Below are 20,090 nucleotides of genomic sequence, written 5' to 3' on the forward strand. Positions count from 1 at the left end.
TTATTAATGTGTAATAACACTTTTGTATGCTCAGTATTACTATTCATATGCAATATTACTACATCTAGCATCATATTATGCTCAATATGTGCAATATTGCTTTCTCCTATAATTGTTAACACTACTCTTTTCTCTTGAAGCTTTAGTAATAGTTTACTGTCTCACATAACTCATCTTATTGATATTGTTATTTCTATAAGGCACTGGTTCTGCATTACTCTTGATATTTTATTGTCACTCATAATACAGTTAATATTGTTTATTTTCCCTATTTTATTCTATGGTACTCTATTGTATATTCCCCGTAACTTAATCAGCTCTGAGACTTAATGTTGTGTAAGCAGATCCAACACAAAAAAACACAAGGAAATAATAGAATAAGCCGTTGCAACAAAAATAATCAATGATTTTAAATACACGATTAAGCTTATCTAGTTCTGTCTTGTCTTATTTTGAAAAGATTCCCCTTCCAAAGGTGCACATATCCATATGCAGCTGTGTGTCCCGTGTTTTGTGTTTTGTGCTTCATGGACCTCTCCTGAGTAGAAATACAAATCTGCACATTACACCAACAATTGCTTAATTTTCTAGATCCCAGCCCACATGAAACTCCCTGACAGCGGTGAAACATCTGTCCCACGTCAACAACATGACTTCTTACACACATCACAACCAAAGAATTCAGTTCAATCATCTATTCTACAAAACAGTGAACTCTCAAAACCATGAGCCTGTAATTTCTGTCCACAACAAAACTCTCTGATTGCTCCTGCGACTTGTATTCACATTTATTTTAGTCATATTCCTGTTTTTACCTTTGCAAACAGCCACTGCAACTTTGCACACTATAGTCTCTTATTCATATTATTCATGTCATCTTTTGTGTTTAGTCTCTTGTTGTTGTCTCTATGTGCCATGCCCTTGACTTTCTATCTATCTATCTATCTATCTATCTATCTATCTATCTATCTATCTATCTATCTATCTATCTATCTATCTATCTATCTATCTATCTATCTATCACAATACCAATAGCTTACAAACTGTGTTATTTAGCCCTCTGATATCTGACTGCAGAACTCTGCTCTTAAATGGTTTAAAAACTTAAGCTCAATATATGAAAAAAAAAAATAAACAACAGAGAGAGAATTTACTGTAACTAAAAGTTGAGAATAACTTGAAAACAACACAGAGTAAACTGGACGTGATCACTTTCTCTTTTTGCGTTTCCATGCATGGACTTGTTGTTGCTGCAGCTCGTGTTCCCCACATATATACGACCAGTTACCTCCCAGCATCCTAGTGGGCACCAGAGGAGAGCTGAACTCACAGCTTTGGAATGTGATGGAAAAAAAACCTGAGAAAAACAAATGGGAGAACTGATGTGTTCAGTCCTGTGACGTGAAGCTGTCAATGGGAAATCAATCCTTTAGGCGGAGGACATTTGGATTTAGTTTTTAAGAATCTGGAGTCTAAACTGACCTGTAGCTTGTTTTCAATTCTGCGTTTCAAAAGCACAAAGATACAGCTAATAGAAGACCTAATTTTATTTTAAGTAACTTTAATAAGGCAATAAAACGCCATTATTAATCAAACTTGATACTTTATGATGCTCAACACTTTACTAAACACTGCAAGTATCATAAAATGTCCCTTATTCCGTTGAGAACCTTTTAAAGTGAAAGTGTTGCACAGGTTTAAACAGCCTTGCCCCTCTCACTGCTAATTCAGATGCCATGTCCACCATCAGCTCTGGTGAGACCACACACAAGATCAATAACAACAGGCCTGGAGAACATGTTCCCTGAGACCCTCCCCATCTTATCTCACATCTCCCCTGGTGGCACGTTTGTCAAGAGGGGTTATTCCCGGGTATGAGGAGAAGAGGGGGAAAAACACGTTGGAGGAATGAAACAACAACAAGCCCCATCTCCACCCACCGGGGCCACAGAGCCCACCCTCCGGAATTCACGCTCTTTTTGCCCCCTACCCCCAATCCCATCCATCCCAGCCCCCCCCCCCCCCCACGCGCGAAGGCCTGTTTTTGAAGATGCTTCCAGAGGAGGAGGCCTCCGCAGCGGCCAGAGGAATTACTGTTTGGGTCACAGGGTTGGATGCCAGTGTCAGATGTTATCCACTCACTCATATCCTGACAGGAGCTTTCTGATTAGGACACGTCAGTGGGAATCACACAGCGCAGCTCACTGACACGTGTGTGCACGCTGCTGACAAGTGGAGCCTGACGTGGACGAGCCTGACGTGGACGAGCCTGTTTGTCACAAGAAGCAGCGGAAACACCAACAGGAGGAGATTTTAAAATACTTTAACCACTTATTAAGTAATTTGTCAAGTGTAAGGGAAACATCCCAAATTGAGTTTAATTCTAAGGAACCTTTGAACTTTTATTTTCTTCTGTTGGTGGTAACACCAGCTGGAAGTTATACTTTACATCCACCTTAATAGTTGCTGTTAAACTGGGGGATCAAATAGTTTTGAAATCAGTTTTAACGACCAATCAGATTATTTTCCACTGTTTTATCATGGAGACAAACACATGGACTAAAAGGAGCAACTTTTCAGAAGAACATTCTCAAAAAATACTTCTTGAGAAATTGTTTTTTATTGTTTGTTATTTTATTTGGCGGAATGCTACTGGATGAGATTGTTTTATTAAACTTGTTTCAACTTGTTTCTGTCTTTTTTCCACTTTTGTCCTTGTGGAGAAGAGAATTAAATCATCAACTCTTAATATGAGATATTGAAAACAAAGCAAAGGAAGTTAAAGGACATATATATAAACTCAGAATGCATCTACATTCTTTGGTTATTCTTGTTTTATAACAAAGCCGCCTTTTTAATAACTTTACAACTTCTGACTTATTTTATCTCAGTTTTCTTTTATTTATCCAACATTATTTCACAAGTGGTTTTGTAACAAAAAGGAAAGAAACTGACACGACATCAAATTAAAAGTTGATCTGAAACTGCATTTCTTTCATTTTCGTTATTTTTCAATAGATCGTGTTGCTATGTGATGAGATTTTTTTTCATATGTTACTGTACATATTTCTTTTATTCTCCAGGTGATTTTTATATTAAGTAAAGTTCAGAAATTTGATACATAAATATAAAAGGTATTTCACACTAGTCGTTTTTCTTACTATCAGCACCACCCCAAACAACAACAGCCAAACATTATCCTATTTTTTATTAGCAGGAAAGATTATTATATTTTCATATAACGTCCTTTAAATGAGGATCTATAGATTTTTCCCTTTCTATTTATGAAGAAATACAGTGAAGGTTTTAGAAGAGGAATTTCTCAAATGAACTTAACTAAAAGTTAAGGAACTCATTTTAGTAACTTGAGAATGAATGGGCCTATTTTTTAAATGAAATGAAAACATGTCATACTTGTCTTTACGCTTCAGGATAAGATTGTTTTCAAACTTTTTTTTAACTTCCGATAAATAGTTTCTTCTGCTTCTGTTTAGGATCAAACAAAACCAGAAACTTTTCATAAGAATTTCTGCAAAACGGTAACAGACCCATACTCGATCCATATATAAGATATTTTAGACTAATTCTACATTTTAATTAGCTTCACTGTGAGACAAACTGCTGTAGGATTAAATAGTTTTAAATGTAGTATTTAACTTCACGTTTATCAGTTCTCTTATTTTCTATTAACTTACAAAGGTATTTGGACAGAAGAGCAACTTCTTGTATGTTTTGCGATGAACTGGCCTAAAAGCTTTGATAATAAAAGTCCAGTCATGAAATAAAACGATTGATTGATTGGGGGTAGAATGAATGAATGAATGAATGAACCTCTGTTAAACCTCTATGGAAATTTAGTTTTAGAATGAGCAGGTTTTCTTTGGTTTGGTACTTTGACAATATCTGAATAGATACAGCAAATAGGAGAATTATTATTAATGGTTAAAAAGTTCATGTTCTAGACTTATAAAAATGTAACTTCTGGTGTTTTTATCAAACCTATGTCAGATGAGGAAATACAACTTAAACAGAAAAAAAATAAAAATTCATTTATCCATTGAAACCATTTTTGAATACAGATTTTTTTAGTTTTTTTTATAGATAGTATATCAACTCTAAATGATAATTAATCCACAAAGATTAGGAATAAAACCCAACACGTCTCCGTTTGAAAAGCTGAAGCTCAAACTATTTACTTGTTTCAGTGAATTATCCAAGAAGGGGGAAAAGCCTTGGAGGTAAAATCTCTGCAAACTGAACGTCGGGCTCATCTCTGAGTCTTGAGCAGAAAGTGGTTGATGGTGATGATTGAGCCCCGGTGCCACACACACAGATTCCTGAGCTGTTTGAATACCAACTCTCCTGAGCAGACTTTAGACTCCCTCACCCCAGCTAACCTCACCCAACCCCCACTCCTCACCCTGTAGGCTCCCAGAGGAAATTTGCCTTTAGCCCAGCGTTGCTGTCAATGCAGTTCAAAGGGTTCACTGGGTTCGTCTCTCTCTCTTTCCTCCTTTCTTTCTCCTTTTTAGTGGAGGGGTGGTTGGGGGGGTTGTTATTTGTCGTTCACTTCATGCATTCCAGCCCCCCAATCCCTCACTTTTTACATCCTTCCACAAGAAAGTGTAAACAGAGTTGTGCTCACGAATTAGCTTCATGCAACACACAGGGTTTCACCCAGAAAGAAGATGAAGCGTCTCACAAACAGAAAAACATCGATTAAAAGAGTTTATTATGTTTTTAATTCTGATCCGGCCTCAGTCACTACAGCTTCAAACCACATCCTCTCTCAAGCTCTGTCTCCTGCTCTGGGAAAAGAAGAAGAATAATAACTTTCTTCTAAATCAAAGTTGTTTCTTTGACATATTCACGAATTTCGTTTGGAAATATTTTCAACCAACGAATAATAGGAGTTTAGAACCTCTCACGTGAAGCATGTGCTCCATACTTGACCACAAAGGTGACCCACAAGTCTCTGTGGTGCATGTTCTACACTCTGCATTTCCCCCAAACGCCACTAAACCACTCGTTTAAAATCATATTTCATGTGATAATTAAACATCTCTTCGGCGGAAACACACATTTTTTACAAGAGCTTTTCAATCCGACACATTTTGAAGAAACTGAGAACTGTTTTTCAACACTTCTTCATCTCAATCTCTCAGATTCACTCACTCCTGCATCAGCTTCACTCGGACAACAACAACCACGACGATCACTTAGAGGTGAGTAAATGTTCTACTAAACCACGTGCTCCTCTCTGTCCTTAAATTCCTCCGTGTGCTCCGACGGGTGTAAACAGCCTGGAAATATGTGAATGAACGTATCGGTGACGTCACAGAATGAGAGAGGGATAAAGGGAGGGGGGGAGGATGGAGAAGAAGCGCCTGTGCAGCCGGTGCGCACAAAAAAAATGCGCAGAATGAACGCACAAATATCCGCATTTCATCGCTTTATAAGATTTGTTCGTTTCCCTGAGATTCCTCAGGTCAGTGTGTCTCCACGTGTTTCTTCCAGACGCTTCATCGGAACCTGATCAAAGTTGAAATGACTCCTGAACGAGGCTTCAGACCCGATGAGGGATTCGATTCTCTAACGGAAGATCTCATCAATATCCCTTTAATATTCGTGCAACAGCTTTAGCATCGATCCTGGAGGAGCTCGATCACATTTGATTAACAGGTGGTTTTCATTCTGGTGCCTTTATTATAAGGTCTCGAAGTTTGCACGTGATAAAACCCACCCCTGTTGAATTATGGGTTTATTAAAGGCGCCTTAATGGATCCATAACTCCACTGTGGCACCAGAACCAATCACTCACTCTGTTCACATCTGCATTCGGATCAATGGAAGCTGATTGTGCAGATGCGCGTCATCCTGCAGCTCAATAACCACATGTGTGCAAAGTAAAGACGAATAAACCCCAAGAGGAGCGTTTCTGTAGAGAGTTCCAAAAACAAGGGACTCACCTGTAGGAGCGGACATCCTCCCTGTTTCCCCCCGTGGATGATGCGATGGTCCCGGCGGAGCAGTGCGCGCTCTCTGCGTCCCGCTGCTGGAGCGAATGAGGAGGAGGGGAGGGGGGGGGGTTGCCTCGCAGGAGCTGGAGCCTTCTCACCGTCGCTGGGGTTCGAGTTACATGTTCAGGCTGCGCGACTTGTGAACCTGCGTGGACGCCAAAGTGACCGCGCTGGAATCAAAGAGAGACTTTCCATGGATGAATATTTTATGGTGAAGCTGTAACAGAATCTGCAGCAGCGGCGGCGGTGGAGGAGGAAGAGGAGGAGGAAGAGGAGGCACATTCAAAGCGTCTCCACAGAAGTGAGCCTGCAGAGATGAGGAGCATTTTCAGGGCCGCTCCTGCAGCTCTGAGGTCAGCCCACTGGTCCTGAGGTGAGGAGAAGGTAGAAGCTGCAGATTCAGGGGCTTTCAACACTGAGTGGATATCAGAAGAGAACCCTCTGCTTGTGTCTGAGCTTATCGCTGCTCTTCAAACCATGTGGCACCCCCCCACACCTCCCTGTGGGCTGCCAGCCATCCCCCCACCTCTGTCCCTTGTTGATAAAGATCAATACTCCACATCCCCCCACCCAGCACCCTCCTTATCCTCCATTCAAACCCACAGTTACTACACTTTCCTTTCATTTCCCAAATAAGTATGAAACCTTCATTCAGAAGGTCCCCCCCCCCCCCCCCCCCCCCCCCACACACACACCTAAATGTTGGTAATTGTCCTCTTCATTTAACCTTCCTCACCGAACCGACATCTGCTCCTCATGCATTCACTTCTCCTGCAGTGGCCACAGCAGAACTGACCCCGGATCAGCTGATATAGGAGCTAAGGGTATTTGATTTAAATCGCTGCAGACATGAAGTCCCTGTAGCTTGGAGCAGAGCCAACATGGCGGGACCGAGGCCCAGATCACGCCTCTGTTTTTCCGGGAAAGACGTGCGATCACACACAGAGGCGGCAAAGTACCGGTTTGTGTGGTAGTGTGTAAACGTGAGTGATTATTGGGCAATAGTACAGGGTCTTTGTCTTAAAGGGACCAATCACACGCAGCGACCCTGAAGCCCACCCTGAGAACAAGCCCCCCCCCTCCCAAATCCCCCCCATGAGACCTAGATGGGTTTTTGGGCCTCAAGCTATTTCAGAAAACTTGAGGTAAATACTTTTAATAAAGAATCATAAACTGACAAAGTAGATGTTCTCTAAATGCAATTCACAACACAAAGGAATAACCTTTCTACTTAAGAGGATAATACAACTAGCTGTAATAATAAGAAGAAGAACAACAATAATATTAATAATAATAAAGATAACACATTTGTCATATAGATTGAAATATTTCAGTTACATAGGAATAAATATAAAGAATAAATATTCAGGCATCGAGTGAGTGGTTTTCCATGTTGCTTCTTTAAAACAGAATTGTATTACTTTAGAAAAGTTTGCTCTTCTCATCTCCTCAGGTTGAAAACTTCCTCCACAGAAAACAAATCAATCATCTAAAAAAATTATAACAACGAGGTGTCGTTGTGAAATATTTAATTCGTTGCTCATCCGCTGAGGAATATAGTCCCTCATATAGTCCCTCCGCCGTATCCGGTCGGCGCATTAATATTTCAGCACGGCCACAGGTGTGTGCTCATTGGATATTTGTGAGCGTCTTCAAACGTGTCAGCCAATCAAAAGCCAGGAGCAATACAACTTATTTACGTGTTGAAAGCAGAAGATGAAAATGTCTGAATCCAAATCTCAAGTGTAGACAAATATAAATATTATTAAATATTAAAATATAGAATCTCTAATGGTAAGTAATTGAAACGGTCTATAATCTATAACGTATAAACTGTAACATATAACATTTAATAGATAATGTATAACAGCAAACCAAATATCATTTATAACATAAAACATGTAATTTAAAATCGATAATTTATAATCTATAACAAATAACAGATAATCTATAATAAACAATATGGCGTCAGGGCCAGATAAGATGACATATTTTTTGTTATTTATATATGATATATGTCTATATATGTTTATAATTCGGAGCAGATAATCAGCCTCAGACTCATCAGTCTCTCTGGGCCTGCTGCAGTGTCACAGGGCTGCACAGCGCCGCCTGGTGGTTCACTACTCTCATGCACGCTTGAAGTGAGGCCTATATTTGATCAATTATTTATGTTTGTACCAGATGAGTAAATGTGCCTTTTTCTGGTCAAAATTAAACTGTGCAAGGGATTTAATTGATATAATTTGTAATGTGTTTTATGTGTGTGTGTTTCTGGCTTCGGAATTGTTTTATTTTCTTTGGTTCTCTGTGAGAAACATAAAAAGTTCTGACAACTTCATCTCCTGCTCTGTGTTCTGTTAACAAGTGGGTTTTGAAATAACTTTTTAAAAGTACATTTTATGTAGGACTGAAATGAGAGAGATCTAGTTTCCTCGTTTAAATGTTAAACTCATTACCGTTTGTATCTTGTTTTACAAGGTTTTATTTATTATTTGATGAAATGGAAAGTTTGTTTTATATCATCTCAAAGTTTTAAATTCAAACTAAGGAAGTGAAGCTTTGACAAGAACAATAATTCTAAAGTTATTTTGCTCTGAGCTTTTCTTTAGCTGAATCATATAAAAGCCTCTAAAACAAAATCAAATCATTTCCCCCATTGAGCTCAGATGAATTTATACTACTAAACATTTAAAGATCTGTATTTTCTCAAATGTCTCCAACTGGTTGAAATGTTGGATTTAAACTAATTGGTTAATTTAAAGGACATAAATGAGAATGAAGATCTGTCATTCAAAGACACTTCAGTAAAACCTGCTCTTCTCTACTTGATTCTTTCCTTTCAGAAATGTTTAACTTCTTCAAATACTCATTAATGCAGGGAAATAAAACAGGAAGTTGATTATTTCTAACTGATAAAAAAAACTAAAGCACTTTTCATGTATTTCTTTGTAAATTTATATCACAAGTTAAATATAATTTCTCACAGAAGTGGTGAAATAGAGGAAATATTTTCTGAAAAGAATTTCCCTGAAGTCCCTGAAGTATTTCCTCTATAAACAGGAGAGTGGAGCATCAGTGAGGTTCTTCAACACAAAACACGTATGTTGAGTAACCCACATGGGGCACATTGTCAGACCACCCTCACTTTCTGCTCCTGCTGCACGTGTTGCTGTCTCACAGAGACTGCCCCCTGGTGGACGACTGGACACCTACACGCTCACAAAAACACCAGCAGCTTCACATGCTCCTGCTGTCACTTCCTTTTCTAAAAACACAACTTGTGGCAGATTAAAATATAATACAACTCTTATTGCTCAATTTGCTACTTAGCAAAACAAAAAAAGTAGTAGATTATCTGTAGATAAAGATTGATGACCATGACCAAAACACAAAAAACTGCAGTCTCTTTTTCTAAAAAGAATAAACAGACAGGAACAAATTCACTGTTTAAAAAGTTGATTTATTGTAGTTGTGGCATTGTGTCCTGTTCCCTTTTGAAGGTAAACAATCAGCACATGTCAGGAGGTAGAAATCAACGTCAGTTTGAAAGAAATGTAGGGACTGACATTTGAACACACGCTCACGTCATCTCTCACACACACACACACACTCGCACACAAATACTGTCAGCCACGGCAGTTTTCTCATTTGCACAACACTGTCTCGTTAGAATCCTACAACCCAATACCAGTCAACATCCACCATCCTTTCCAAAAATAAATAATATGCATGGTGTTGGAGCGGAAACGATCAAAATCAAATAAACGTTTGCCACTTAAACCTCAGGACTGTAACGGCTGATTGGCTGATTGCTGTAACTGTGAAGATGAGCCTCCGTTTAAAAACACCCACCAATGGAAATGTAGTCGCTTGGTTTTCAAAGGACTACAAATATGGCCAGGACTACAGACATGGTGAATAGTGATTGGCTGGGTAAACATAAGCAAGTGCTGCTGTAAAGTTGTAAAGAAGTGAACAGTATTCCAAAAGATGATGTTGAGTAACAAAGAAAAATTATTTGACCCAGGAGATGTTGAGACAGCGGGCGATGAAGGCGTAGGTGTCCGCCACCTCCTGGATGACCTTGCTGGTGGGTTTGCCGGCGCCGTGGCCCGACTTTGTGTCCACGAGGATGAAGAGGGGGTTCGTCTGCTTGGAGCTGCGGCCGACAATGTGCTGCAGGGTGGCGATGTATTTCAGGGAGTGGAGGGGCACCACGCGGTCGTCGTGGTCTCCGGTGAGCAGGAGCACTGCGGGGTACTGGACCCCATTGCCTTCTGGGATGCGGATGTTATGGAGCGGGGAGTATCTGCGGCACAGAAAGAGTGGAAAGTTAGAGAGGATAAACACTGGCTTCTTTTTAACAAATATTGTAAATGTAAGTTTTAATCTGTAAAAGAAGAGTTTTCAGATCAGCAGCTATTGGCCAATTCTCAACTTTCTCAGGGAATAATTCATAATGAAAAAAAATCTGGCATGTTAAGAGGACGGATAGTTATGAGGGTGCAGTTTCAAATCAGTGCAGATCCAAAACTAAAAATCTGCATCTAGTGAATTTACATGTTTCATAAAAATTAAAATTAGATGTTAAAGGTGAAATGCTTATTCCAGCCTTTGACTTCAACTCGTTCTGGGAGCACTTACTTAATGAGCCAATCAAACTGCGTTTTGTCTTCTGAGCAGCCGAAGTCCGTGGTCCAGGCGTGGCCGATGGTGAACTTGTGGAACTTCAGCATGTCCATGACGCCGACCTGAGCCACAGCGCAGCCGAACAGCTCCGGCCGCTGGTTCACGCAGGCGGCTGAGAGAGAGAGGAAGCAGTTAGACACGTCCTCGACTGATCACTGTGCAGCTCGAACTTGTGTTAATGTTGATCTTCAGCCAGCGGCAGCATACATACCCACGAGCAGACCCCCATTGGAGCCTCCGTTTATAGTGAGTTTGGACGAGGAGGTGTATCCCTCCTTCACGAGATACTCCGCTGCACACTGGAAATCTGTGAAGCAGTTCTGCTTGTTGGCCAACATGCCAGCTACAACAGAAAAACACAGGGTGGAAGTATGTAAATGAGGCTTGTGCTCTCAGGATGGATGACCCTGACTTGACAAATAAAGCTGTTGGACCTGTTTTTATTTGAAATCTGTGGGACTAATATCATCCTCAACACGACTACCAGTGGAGGAGTGGTGTCAAAACGTTAATAACACTTCCCCGTCATCTGTGGCCCAGGAAAATAAATCTATTGTCGTACTGTTCATTGTTGTTTCTCTATTTTCCACAACAGGCTGCAGAGAAGACAATCTTCTTCCTATTAACTCCAGCGCACAAACCTGGACATGAATGGTCACGTGATCCGATGTAATATCAGCGTGTCCCATGTTCAGCCTCACCTTTATGCCAGGTCTCCCCATACTCTCCTCCTCCTCTGATGTTGGCGACGGCGAGGACTCCCCCGAGATGTCTGACGAAGATGAGGCGGGAGACGCTGAAGCTCGGTGTGATGGAGATGTTGAAGCCCCCGTAGCCGTACAGGAAGCCTGGATGGGAGCCGTCTAGCTTGATGCCCTTCTTGTGAACGATGAACATGGGGATTTGAGTGCCGTCCTTGGAGGGATAGAAGATCTGGAAAAAACATGGACAAAGACAGGCTGTCAGGAACCGTTCAGGGACAACAAAGCTTTATCTTGGATCTTCTTCTGTTCTTGAGTCAGAAGAGAGGAGTAGAAAGGAGGCACAATAACAGCCTGTCCTCAGTGCCTCCCTTTATTCACATTTACAGTGTTATTCACTGTCCTCAGCAGGGATCAAACAATGAATCGGATTCTGAGAAACTGTATTATAGGCTCAACTGCTTTCATTTGAATAACAAAACATGTTAAAAGATCTGTTTGGAAGTTGAGAAATATGACATTAGGCAGTTTGAAAACACCTCCGGTCATGCATTAACAGGCTTTTTCCTCTCCTAACAACTCAATTAATACATCCAGTCGTTGCTTCAGAAAACCAGGTCGAGGTCGGCTGACGTTACAACTCGATGTAAACACGTTTCCATTAAATGTCTCAGGGAGCACTTCAGTTATCAAGAGCACAAAAGAAAAAAGAATTGCTTGCCAGAAACAAAATTCTGAAATAAGACAATTCTCAAGTCACCTGGGTGGTCTGGTAGTCGGAGGTGTTGAAGCCTTTGACGGTGACCTCTCTGAAGACGTGGGGCTGCAGCGGCTCCTTGGTGAGGTCGCAGTGGTAAATGATGGCTGGATGGAAAAAAGGGAAAAGAATCATTTACTTTGTTCAAGACAATATGTGAGAAACACGTAACCCACGTGATCAAACCAAGTGATCACAGCTGCAAGATCACATAAGTCCCACTCAGTCGGTACAATGTCTCGTGCGGATAGTGTTACCTGGAGAGAGGAAAGACGTGAAATAGTAGAAGATCTCAGAGTCTCTCTTCCGTCCGGTGAAGCCCACCACAGAGCCCACGTCCAGGGGAAAGGTCCTAAGCTCCTCCCCCGAGCTCAGCTGGTACATTTTCAACACGTTCTTCACGTCGTGGAGGAAACACACAAACAGGAAGCTCGAGTACGTGCAGGTGGCGAACACTGTGGGTGACACATGGCAAAGGAAAGACGATGAGTAAGAAGTTAAGAATCTCAGATGATGTTTTAGTAATACAGTTGAGGTGAGTATGGCAGCAACTGACCGATGACGTCCTTGTCGTGCTGAGGGATGAGCTCCTTCCAGCTGCTCTGGGCGGGCGAGGCAAAGTCGATGTTGATGAGGCGATAACGTGGGGCTTCCAGGTTCGTCTTGAATGTGAACAACGTGCCCTCGTTGGTCACATACTCATACTCGGCGTCAAAGTTGTCGATCAGCTTCACCCACGGCAAAAGTCCTGGAACATAAGGAGTGTTTTAGTCCTATGAAGAAGGCGAATCATTACCAGGGTTGCATCACCAAGCAACCCTGGTTCAGATCCTACATGGCTGTCAAATCAAGGCTGAAAATGTTATATGATATATTAATATGGAGGTGCTGAACAGGTACAATAAACACAAACCAAAGCTATAATTGTAGTTTAGTTGTCACATAAGTTTAAATGTTGAAATGCTTGATAAACCGCAGTGCATAGCATACCTGTAATACCCTGAGGAGTGGACTTAAGATCACAGTACCACAGTCTGTTGACTGGATCACAACCTTCCCTGATTGACAGCAGCAAATATCTCCCATCATCTGATACCTGCAGTGCACAGTGTCTTACATCAATAAACAACACATCCTCTTTGGGCGTTTCTTTTCTCAGAAGCAAATTAACCTTCCGGTCGTACCTCAGCTCCACTCATCCACTTGGGGTTGTCGGGGAACTCGGCACACAGCACGTCCTCGGACTGCGGGGTCCCCAGCACGTGGAAGTACAGCTTCTGGTGCAGGTTGGTGGAGGTTTCAGTGCCTAACGGAGACAGCAGGGTTTAGATTCATCACTTCCCCCCAGTGGTGACAGAAAAACACATGATGAGAGTAGAGAGGAGAAGCGAAGTGAGAGGGTGTGTGCTGCAGAAAGATCAGAGATAAAACACAGCTGTGTGAGGGCAGAGGGAAAGTTACATCTTGATCTCACCATCACTCTTGCCCTTTTGTTCAGGGTAGGAGTTGTAGAAGAGTCCCTTCCCATCATGGGTCCAGGACATGCAGCTGAACTTGACTCGCTCCAGGCGGTCCTCTAGAGGCTTGGCACCTTCAACCCCTAGGAACTGGATCTCCACCCAGTCGGACCCGCTGGCACTGGTGCCGTACGCCAAGTACTCCCCATCCTCAGAGAATGCATAGCCTCAAAGGAGGAGAGACATAAATAGAATATCAGATAACAGCACAATAAATAATTTATATGGCCGCCAGTGTGGACACTATAAATAGCAAAGTATTTTTGGACATCACAGAATCTATTTTTATACCAGATCAAACAATCATTGTTCATGTTCATCCCTTACCTCTCAGGGCAACTGTCCCATCATCAGAAAATGTGTTTGGATCAAGGAAGACTGTGGGCTCAGCTTCCAGGCTCTCCTGCAAGTACATCACACTCTGGTTCTGGAGGCCGGTGTTGTAGAAGTGAAAGTACCTGAGCAGTGGAGCAGAAATCCATCCAGGTGAAAAAGGAGGCTTCACAATTATACAATATAGAGGCTTTATTGTGTTAATGAAAGAAACCCTAAGTAAACCTGCTGTTCTTCCATCAGCTCACCTGCTCCCCCTCTTGAAGGGGCAGCTGTACTTGGGGTAGTCATACAGCTCCGTCATGCGCTCCTTGAACAGGTCCCGGACCTCGCACTGCTCCAGGAACGGCAACGTCAGCTGGTTCTGAGAACCGACAAAGGCCTGGAGGAAGAAGAAACCAGTATGTTGATGTTTTACACAGCGCTAACATATCTGTGATCAATCCCAGGAGTCAAATCTACTGATATGTGAGCACATTTTCAATAACCAGGGTGTTTAAAGAGGACCTTCTCCAGATCTCTTAGTAAACCAGCTTCGGGCCGATCACATCAACAAAACATAAACCTTACAGAGCTCATGCACTATGAATGACAGCCTTATCCGGACAACACGACATGACAACACATGGCATAGGCAGCACAACACTTACAAAACAAGGCTTTAATTATACAGCTGTCTTTTGAGGACGTTATGTGCCAATCTGGCTTCATGTCATTACGATGTGTGTGATTTCTCAGCTGATCTACCTGCGTCTTCTCGCTGTCCGGGTCCTCCAGCCAGCTGTATGGATCTGGCATCTTGCTGCCATGGTAGTCATCCACCTGAGGCAGATGACAGATGTTAGAAGCATGCACCAGCTGGGTGTGGCATCCAAACAGCCCAGACAGCCTGGTGCTAGCGAGCTGGCACTTCCAGGCTAGCTGTTAGCCCAGTTAACTGAAGTAGCAGCGAACATGCTAGCCAATGTGTGTCAATGTGAAATTAGCATTAAAAACAAAAACTAGCATTAAAACGCGTCACATTCATTTGTCAACACAGTCAGGTCTGTGCTGCAGGAGCCGGCTAAGCTAACTAGCATGCTAACAAAGCAGACGGCTCGCTCCAGCGAATGAATGAGCGTGATGATTAAGCATCCCCGGCTGGTTAGCACGCTAGGCTAGCCGGCTAGCTGTGTGTACTTACGACTGCCTGGTCGCGGTACGCCTGCGGGTACTGGAAGGACATGCTGGGAACCAGTGTGCGGGGAGTGCGGGACAAGAAACGCGGCCTCAGGGAGCGAGAGAGAGATTTGACAAGGACTCTGTTGATCCAACAAAACATCAACTCGGGGAACCGCAGCCGAACAGGAGGAAGTGACGTCAGCACGCACAGACAACGAGGGAAGACAAGGAGAGCGACGCTGGGAGAAGTGTACACAGCGCCACCTGCTGCGAACAAACAAGAATAGAAGAGTTAATTAAGCGGCAATGAATTCAGATTTAGTTTAATCATCGTGTTCTAGGTTTAAATCAAATGACACAAAATTAATCATCCCACTTTTATAAACCTGCAACATAGTTATAAAGCAAATTAAGACAATAAATTTGGTTTGAATTCAACGGAGCAATATACCTTTTTTGATTTCTGCAATTTCATAATTGTGTATAATTGTCCATAATGAGGTCTTACCTCAGGCGTGACTTTTTTGTAAATTAATATTGGTACATTTTTCTATTTCCTTTTTCTTAAATGCAAAACATAAATATTATGCTTCTACGTGGAAGGATATTACCCTTTTTATACAAGTATGTGTGTGTGTGTGTGTGTGTATGTGTGTGTGTTTGTGTGTGTGTGTGTGTGCGTGAGTGTGTGTGTGTGTGTTTGCAAGTTGAGCAAATGCAGGAAAGCAATTTCTCTGCAGGGATTTAAACTGTCGCTGAATTTAAAACAAAAGCTGAAAAGGACTTGTTTTTGTTCTACAGTCCAAAGTTCTATTGTATCCAGTGTCACTAATGAGGTTGAGCCTCGAAGATAAAGAACATAAAGTAAATGACACTATGGCCCAGTTATTTCAAAAACCAAAAGTCTAGACTTGGTGCAGACAGTGAAGTTGTAAAAGGTGACGTGTGCCCCTCCAGGTAAAGGTTATCTGAGCCCACTGGAAATCTCCATCACCGCTCTTATCTGCGTGGCAGCAAAGGAGAGAGGTCAACCCTTCACTCCTCTTTCTTACTGCTCATCATCCTCCTCTTCTTCCGTCCTCTGTTTACTTCAATCAATCAATCCTGACTCCACCGTCATTACCGCCGGCACCTCCTCTTACACAATGAGTGATAGTCGAGGGTAAAGGACGCAGAGGTAGCACGCACCTGAGGGATCAACCGAAGTGAATGATTTATATTTTTGCATAGATTTTGGATTAATCTCTATTTTGATGAAGTTTCCTCTCAGTCTGCCGATAAAGAAACCGGTCTCCAGCTCAATTCAATTGGAGGGCTTTGAACAGAGTCGGCCCTGTTGCATGTGTTGAGTTCTTTCTCCAGTGACGCGACACTGTGGCTGCGTGTCATCCTGCAGCTATGCAGATAAGAGCCTCAGGGGCAGGTTTAATTACACAGCAGCGTTTGTTCCATTTCGAAAAAGGAAACGCATTGTTTGGATACCACGGCTGATCAGACAGTAAGATGTCTCCGAAGAGTTGTAACTTTCATATTCGCCTCTCGGAAGCGTGTCAGAGCTGTCGTGCAACTCAGCCCTCGGATTTTTATGAGAGGAGCCAGGCTCTTCACGTGACGTCCTGGTGTGGACGTCTGCACAGCGAGAGTGGAGAGAGACAGACGCAGGTGCAGGAGAAGCAAGAAATGCTTCACCTATGTTGAAATCAGTGTAATCGTGGGTGGGTTGCTGATCTCAGGCCTCCTCTGATAGACCCTCGGTATCGGAAATGTTTGTAGGTGGATGTTTTGGGTCAAAGGATGATCCCGGCCTCCTCCTCCTCCACACCCCTCCATTCTTCTTCTCTTCCTCACGTGGGAGTCAAGAATACCCCTCATACGCTGAGGGGATCTCTTCCTGTTTGCATATGTCGGGCTCAGACGTGGGTCACACAACTATTGTCCTGTGGGATGGAAAAACACTGACAGTCTGTAGGAACGTGTTTGCGCTTGTGAAATATGGACTTTAATGCTCGGAGTGAGTGGGTGGGTTCAATGCATCTGTAGAGAATGGCCGAGTGTCCATAGACCACCTCCTCCTCCTGTTTTCCCCCATTGTCCGCGGTCAGCAGTGATCTGTCCCCACCCCCCCACAGTCGGAAGCACCTGTCTCTGCGGACAAAGACGGATGACCACCTGCTGTGTTTCACTACGCAGGGTTACCACGGGGTTAACTCGTTCATAAATCTCCACGCCCTTCACTCCCAGTCGCTCCTTCAGCGAGAGAGAGAGAGGTGTTCATTTTGTTTTCCTCCACCTCCTTGTGAAATAATAAAACTGAAAGGAAGCAGTTATCATGTCAATCGACGGAGATCATTGAACACAACATAAAAATTCTGACATCACTCGACTGGACGAACCAGTTTAAGATAACAGGATGAAACAATAAGTGCTGTGGGCCAACCAAGGCCACATTTAAGACTCTCTGAGTAATCCCTCTTTATAAACTGACGCACTTTCACGTGGGTTGTGTAGTCAAATTCAGAAACAATATGAAACAGTAAGGTGACACCTTGTTCAAATATTAATCAAGAGTTTTGCAACAGGTGGAGGTTTTGAGACACCTTCACTTGTAGTTTCATTATTCAGATTTCCAATAACCTGCTGTGAGTTGACGGTTCGAGCCTTTTTCCAAATGTAGATTCAACAATAATATTTTATTTATTAAATATCAAATGCTATGGCCACTTCTGTCAGCTCTGTTCACGTCCATGTCTCATGATGAGCCCAAATGTTGTCTGGACCTAAATGAACTGTTGTGTTGCTCTTTGTGTTTTGGGTTGACAAACAATCGACTCATGTGATAAGAGTCTTGACCCGCATGTCTGCACCAGTAGCCCCCAAAATATTTGCTGTTGCTCCCAGAGGCTATTTCATTGAAGCTCTAATGGGAATATAAGCACTGTGAGGTTCTGTGTTCCAACTCCAGTTTGATCTTTCTGTCTGGAGTTGTCATGTTGTCCCTGTGTCTGCCTTGGTTTCCTCCAGGCTCCTCAGTCCACACACATGCAGTTTAGGACTCATGGAAGAGCGTGAGCATGAATCATTGTTTGTCTTTTGCCGCTGTGATAGGCTGGCGACCAGTCCAGGGTGTAGCCCGCCTCCATGGCCCATTGTAAACTGAGATTAGATCCAGCCGAGATATAGAGCAGGACTAGATAATGAGTGGATAGAGGTTTCTAGGAGCCACCGTGAGGTTGATTGTTATTTAATCTGTTGGATTCCCATAAAAGAAACATTTTTTCATGACTTTTTGTATCATTGAGCAGGAACACACAGTTTTTTTTAGATTAGATGGCATTTATTTCATCATTAAGGGAAGCCCATTGTCCTTTTGTGATATCCTCAGCAAAAAAATCCACTGTAACAGTCGTGTCACAGACCTTCAACTTAATAATAGTGCTCTTAAGGGATCCCCGCGCACCGATACAATACAAAAGCAATAATAAGGACGCTTTTAAATACAGAGATCACAGGGGAGAGCTTCCTGCCTCTTTCTCTCATTCAGCTGTCATTAGCCAGGGCCGGAATAACAGTCCCTGCTCTGTCCCGCGTGTGATGTGGTGGAGGGTCAGTCCAACCTGTCCCCTCAGATGTCCTCAGACAGCAGGATGTTATTGAGGATCCAGTCAAAGGGAAATTACAGCTCGCACGGAAGACGGACGTGATTGGAAGCACAAATTATAGGAAATGCTAAATGCGTTTGTCATCGTGCACGTACAGCGTGTTGGCTGAAGGTGAAGCTGGTTCTTTTGTTCGAGGCCGGGGCCGTTTCCACAGAGTTTCTCTGGATAAAGGAAAGACAGGGTGACTAATATCGTGTGTAGATAATCGACGAAAGAGCGATCATTACTTTTTATCCGAGCGGTGGAAACAAGTCCGGCTTCGTCCACCGGTGACTTCACCTCTGTCTGTTTTTGAGGATGATGCCACATCCCAAAAAACAGATTCTGTCAGTATCTATTCAGACCGTCGTGATCTCTTTCAGCAGAAAACCAAACGGATAATTAAACCCACATAAGACCGAGACAACCAGCCTGAGGAGAAGTGAAGTTTGTCATTGTTTGTACTGATCATGTTGAAAAGGGAAAGAGAGCACTCACGTTACCCCATGAGCCAACTTGGTGAAAGAGGAGATTGCTTGTGCATGCACCGAGTCATATTTACACTCACAGTAAACCACTGGTGTAAGTCATTTCAGTGAAAACACAAAGCTGAACACAGCTCTTCGTCTCTCCGTCTCCTTGTCAGACTTGTCACATCTCCAGACGGAGACACTTTCATCGCAGACATCTGGACGAACTTTCTTGTCTTCATGAGTAGGGGCGAGGGCGCGAGCTTAGCCGGGGGGGGGGGGGGGGGGGGGGGGGGACAAAGCTGGGATCTAAAGACACTGTGGCCCCAGGAGAGGGTTTGTAATCACCGAGGTAAAGTCCGCACTGACGGACTGAGAAACAGGCTCCAAACAACACAAAGTCCCCCCCCCCCCTTGTCATTACACAAACACACAGCACCAGTGTGCGTCCGTCATCTCTGCACATCTCATCCGTCTCTGGGCTTTGTCTTTGAACCTCACCTGCTTTGTTTTCTGGGTTTGTCGAAAAAGAAAAGAAGAAAGAAGGGGGGGGGGGGGGGGGAGAGAGAAAAAAAATGAACGTACCGCTTGCGTGCAGACGGATATTACCCTTTTAAAAGCAAAACAAATATGTGTGGGTGCATGCCCTGTAATTTCGCTGTTGACATGTGCACTTACAGTGGGGATCTGGGACCCTTGTAATGACTGGGGCAGGTAACACTGGAGACAGGTGGAGGATGGTGCTGTCTGACTGCTCCTAAAAGACAGTGTGTGCGTGTGTGTGTGTCCGTGTGTGCGTGT

At 43.0% G+C, this 20,090-nt stretch overlaps 1 protein-coding gene across 1 annotated transcript; it reads right to left on the bottom strand.

Annotated features, from left to right (window-relative positions):
- Positions 1-9,462: 9,462 nt before the first annotated feature.
- On the bottom strand, positions 9,463-15,377 carry prep (prolyl endopeptidase). The gene is made up of 14 exons (XM_062411887.1): positions 15,204-15,377; positions 14,768-14,842; positions 14,269-14,402; positions 14,015-14,145; positions 13,645-13,854; positions 13,355-13,476; positions 13,161-13,266; positions 12,727-12,918; positions 12,428-12,625; positions 12,174-12,277; positions 11,414-11,645; positions 10,924-11,055; positions 10,668-10,824; positions 9,463-10,332 (listed from the first exon to the last, which is right to left on the bottom strand). Exons 1-14 carry the CDS (start codon positions 15,339-15,341, stop codon positions 10,038-10,040), a joined length of 2,226 nt encoding a protein of 741 aa, XP_062267871.1. The 5' UTR covers positions 15,342-15,377; the 3' UTR covers positions 9,463-10,037.
- Between the last annotated feature and the right edge of the window lie 4,713 nt (positions 15,378-20,090).

This window comes from Platichthys flesus, chromosome 18 (assembly GCF_949316205.1).
Source record: "Platichthys flesus chromosome 18, fPlaFle2.1, whole genome shotgun sequence".
NCBI lineage: Eukaryota > Metazoa > Chordata > Actinopteri > Pleuronectiformes > Pleuronectidae > Platichthys > Platichthys flesus.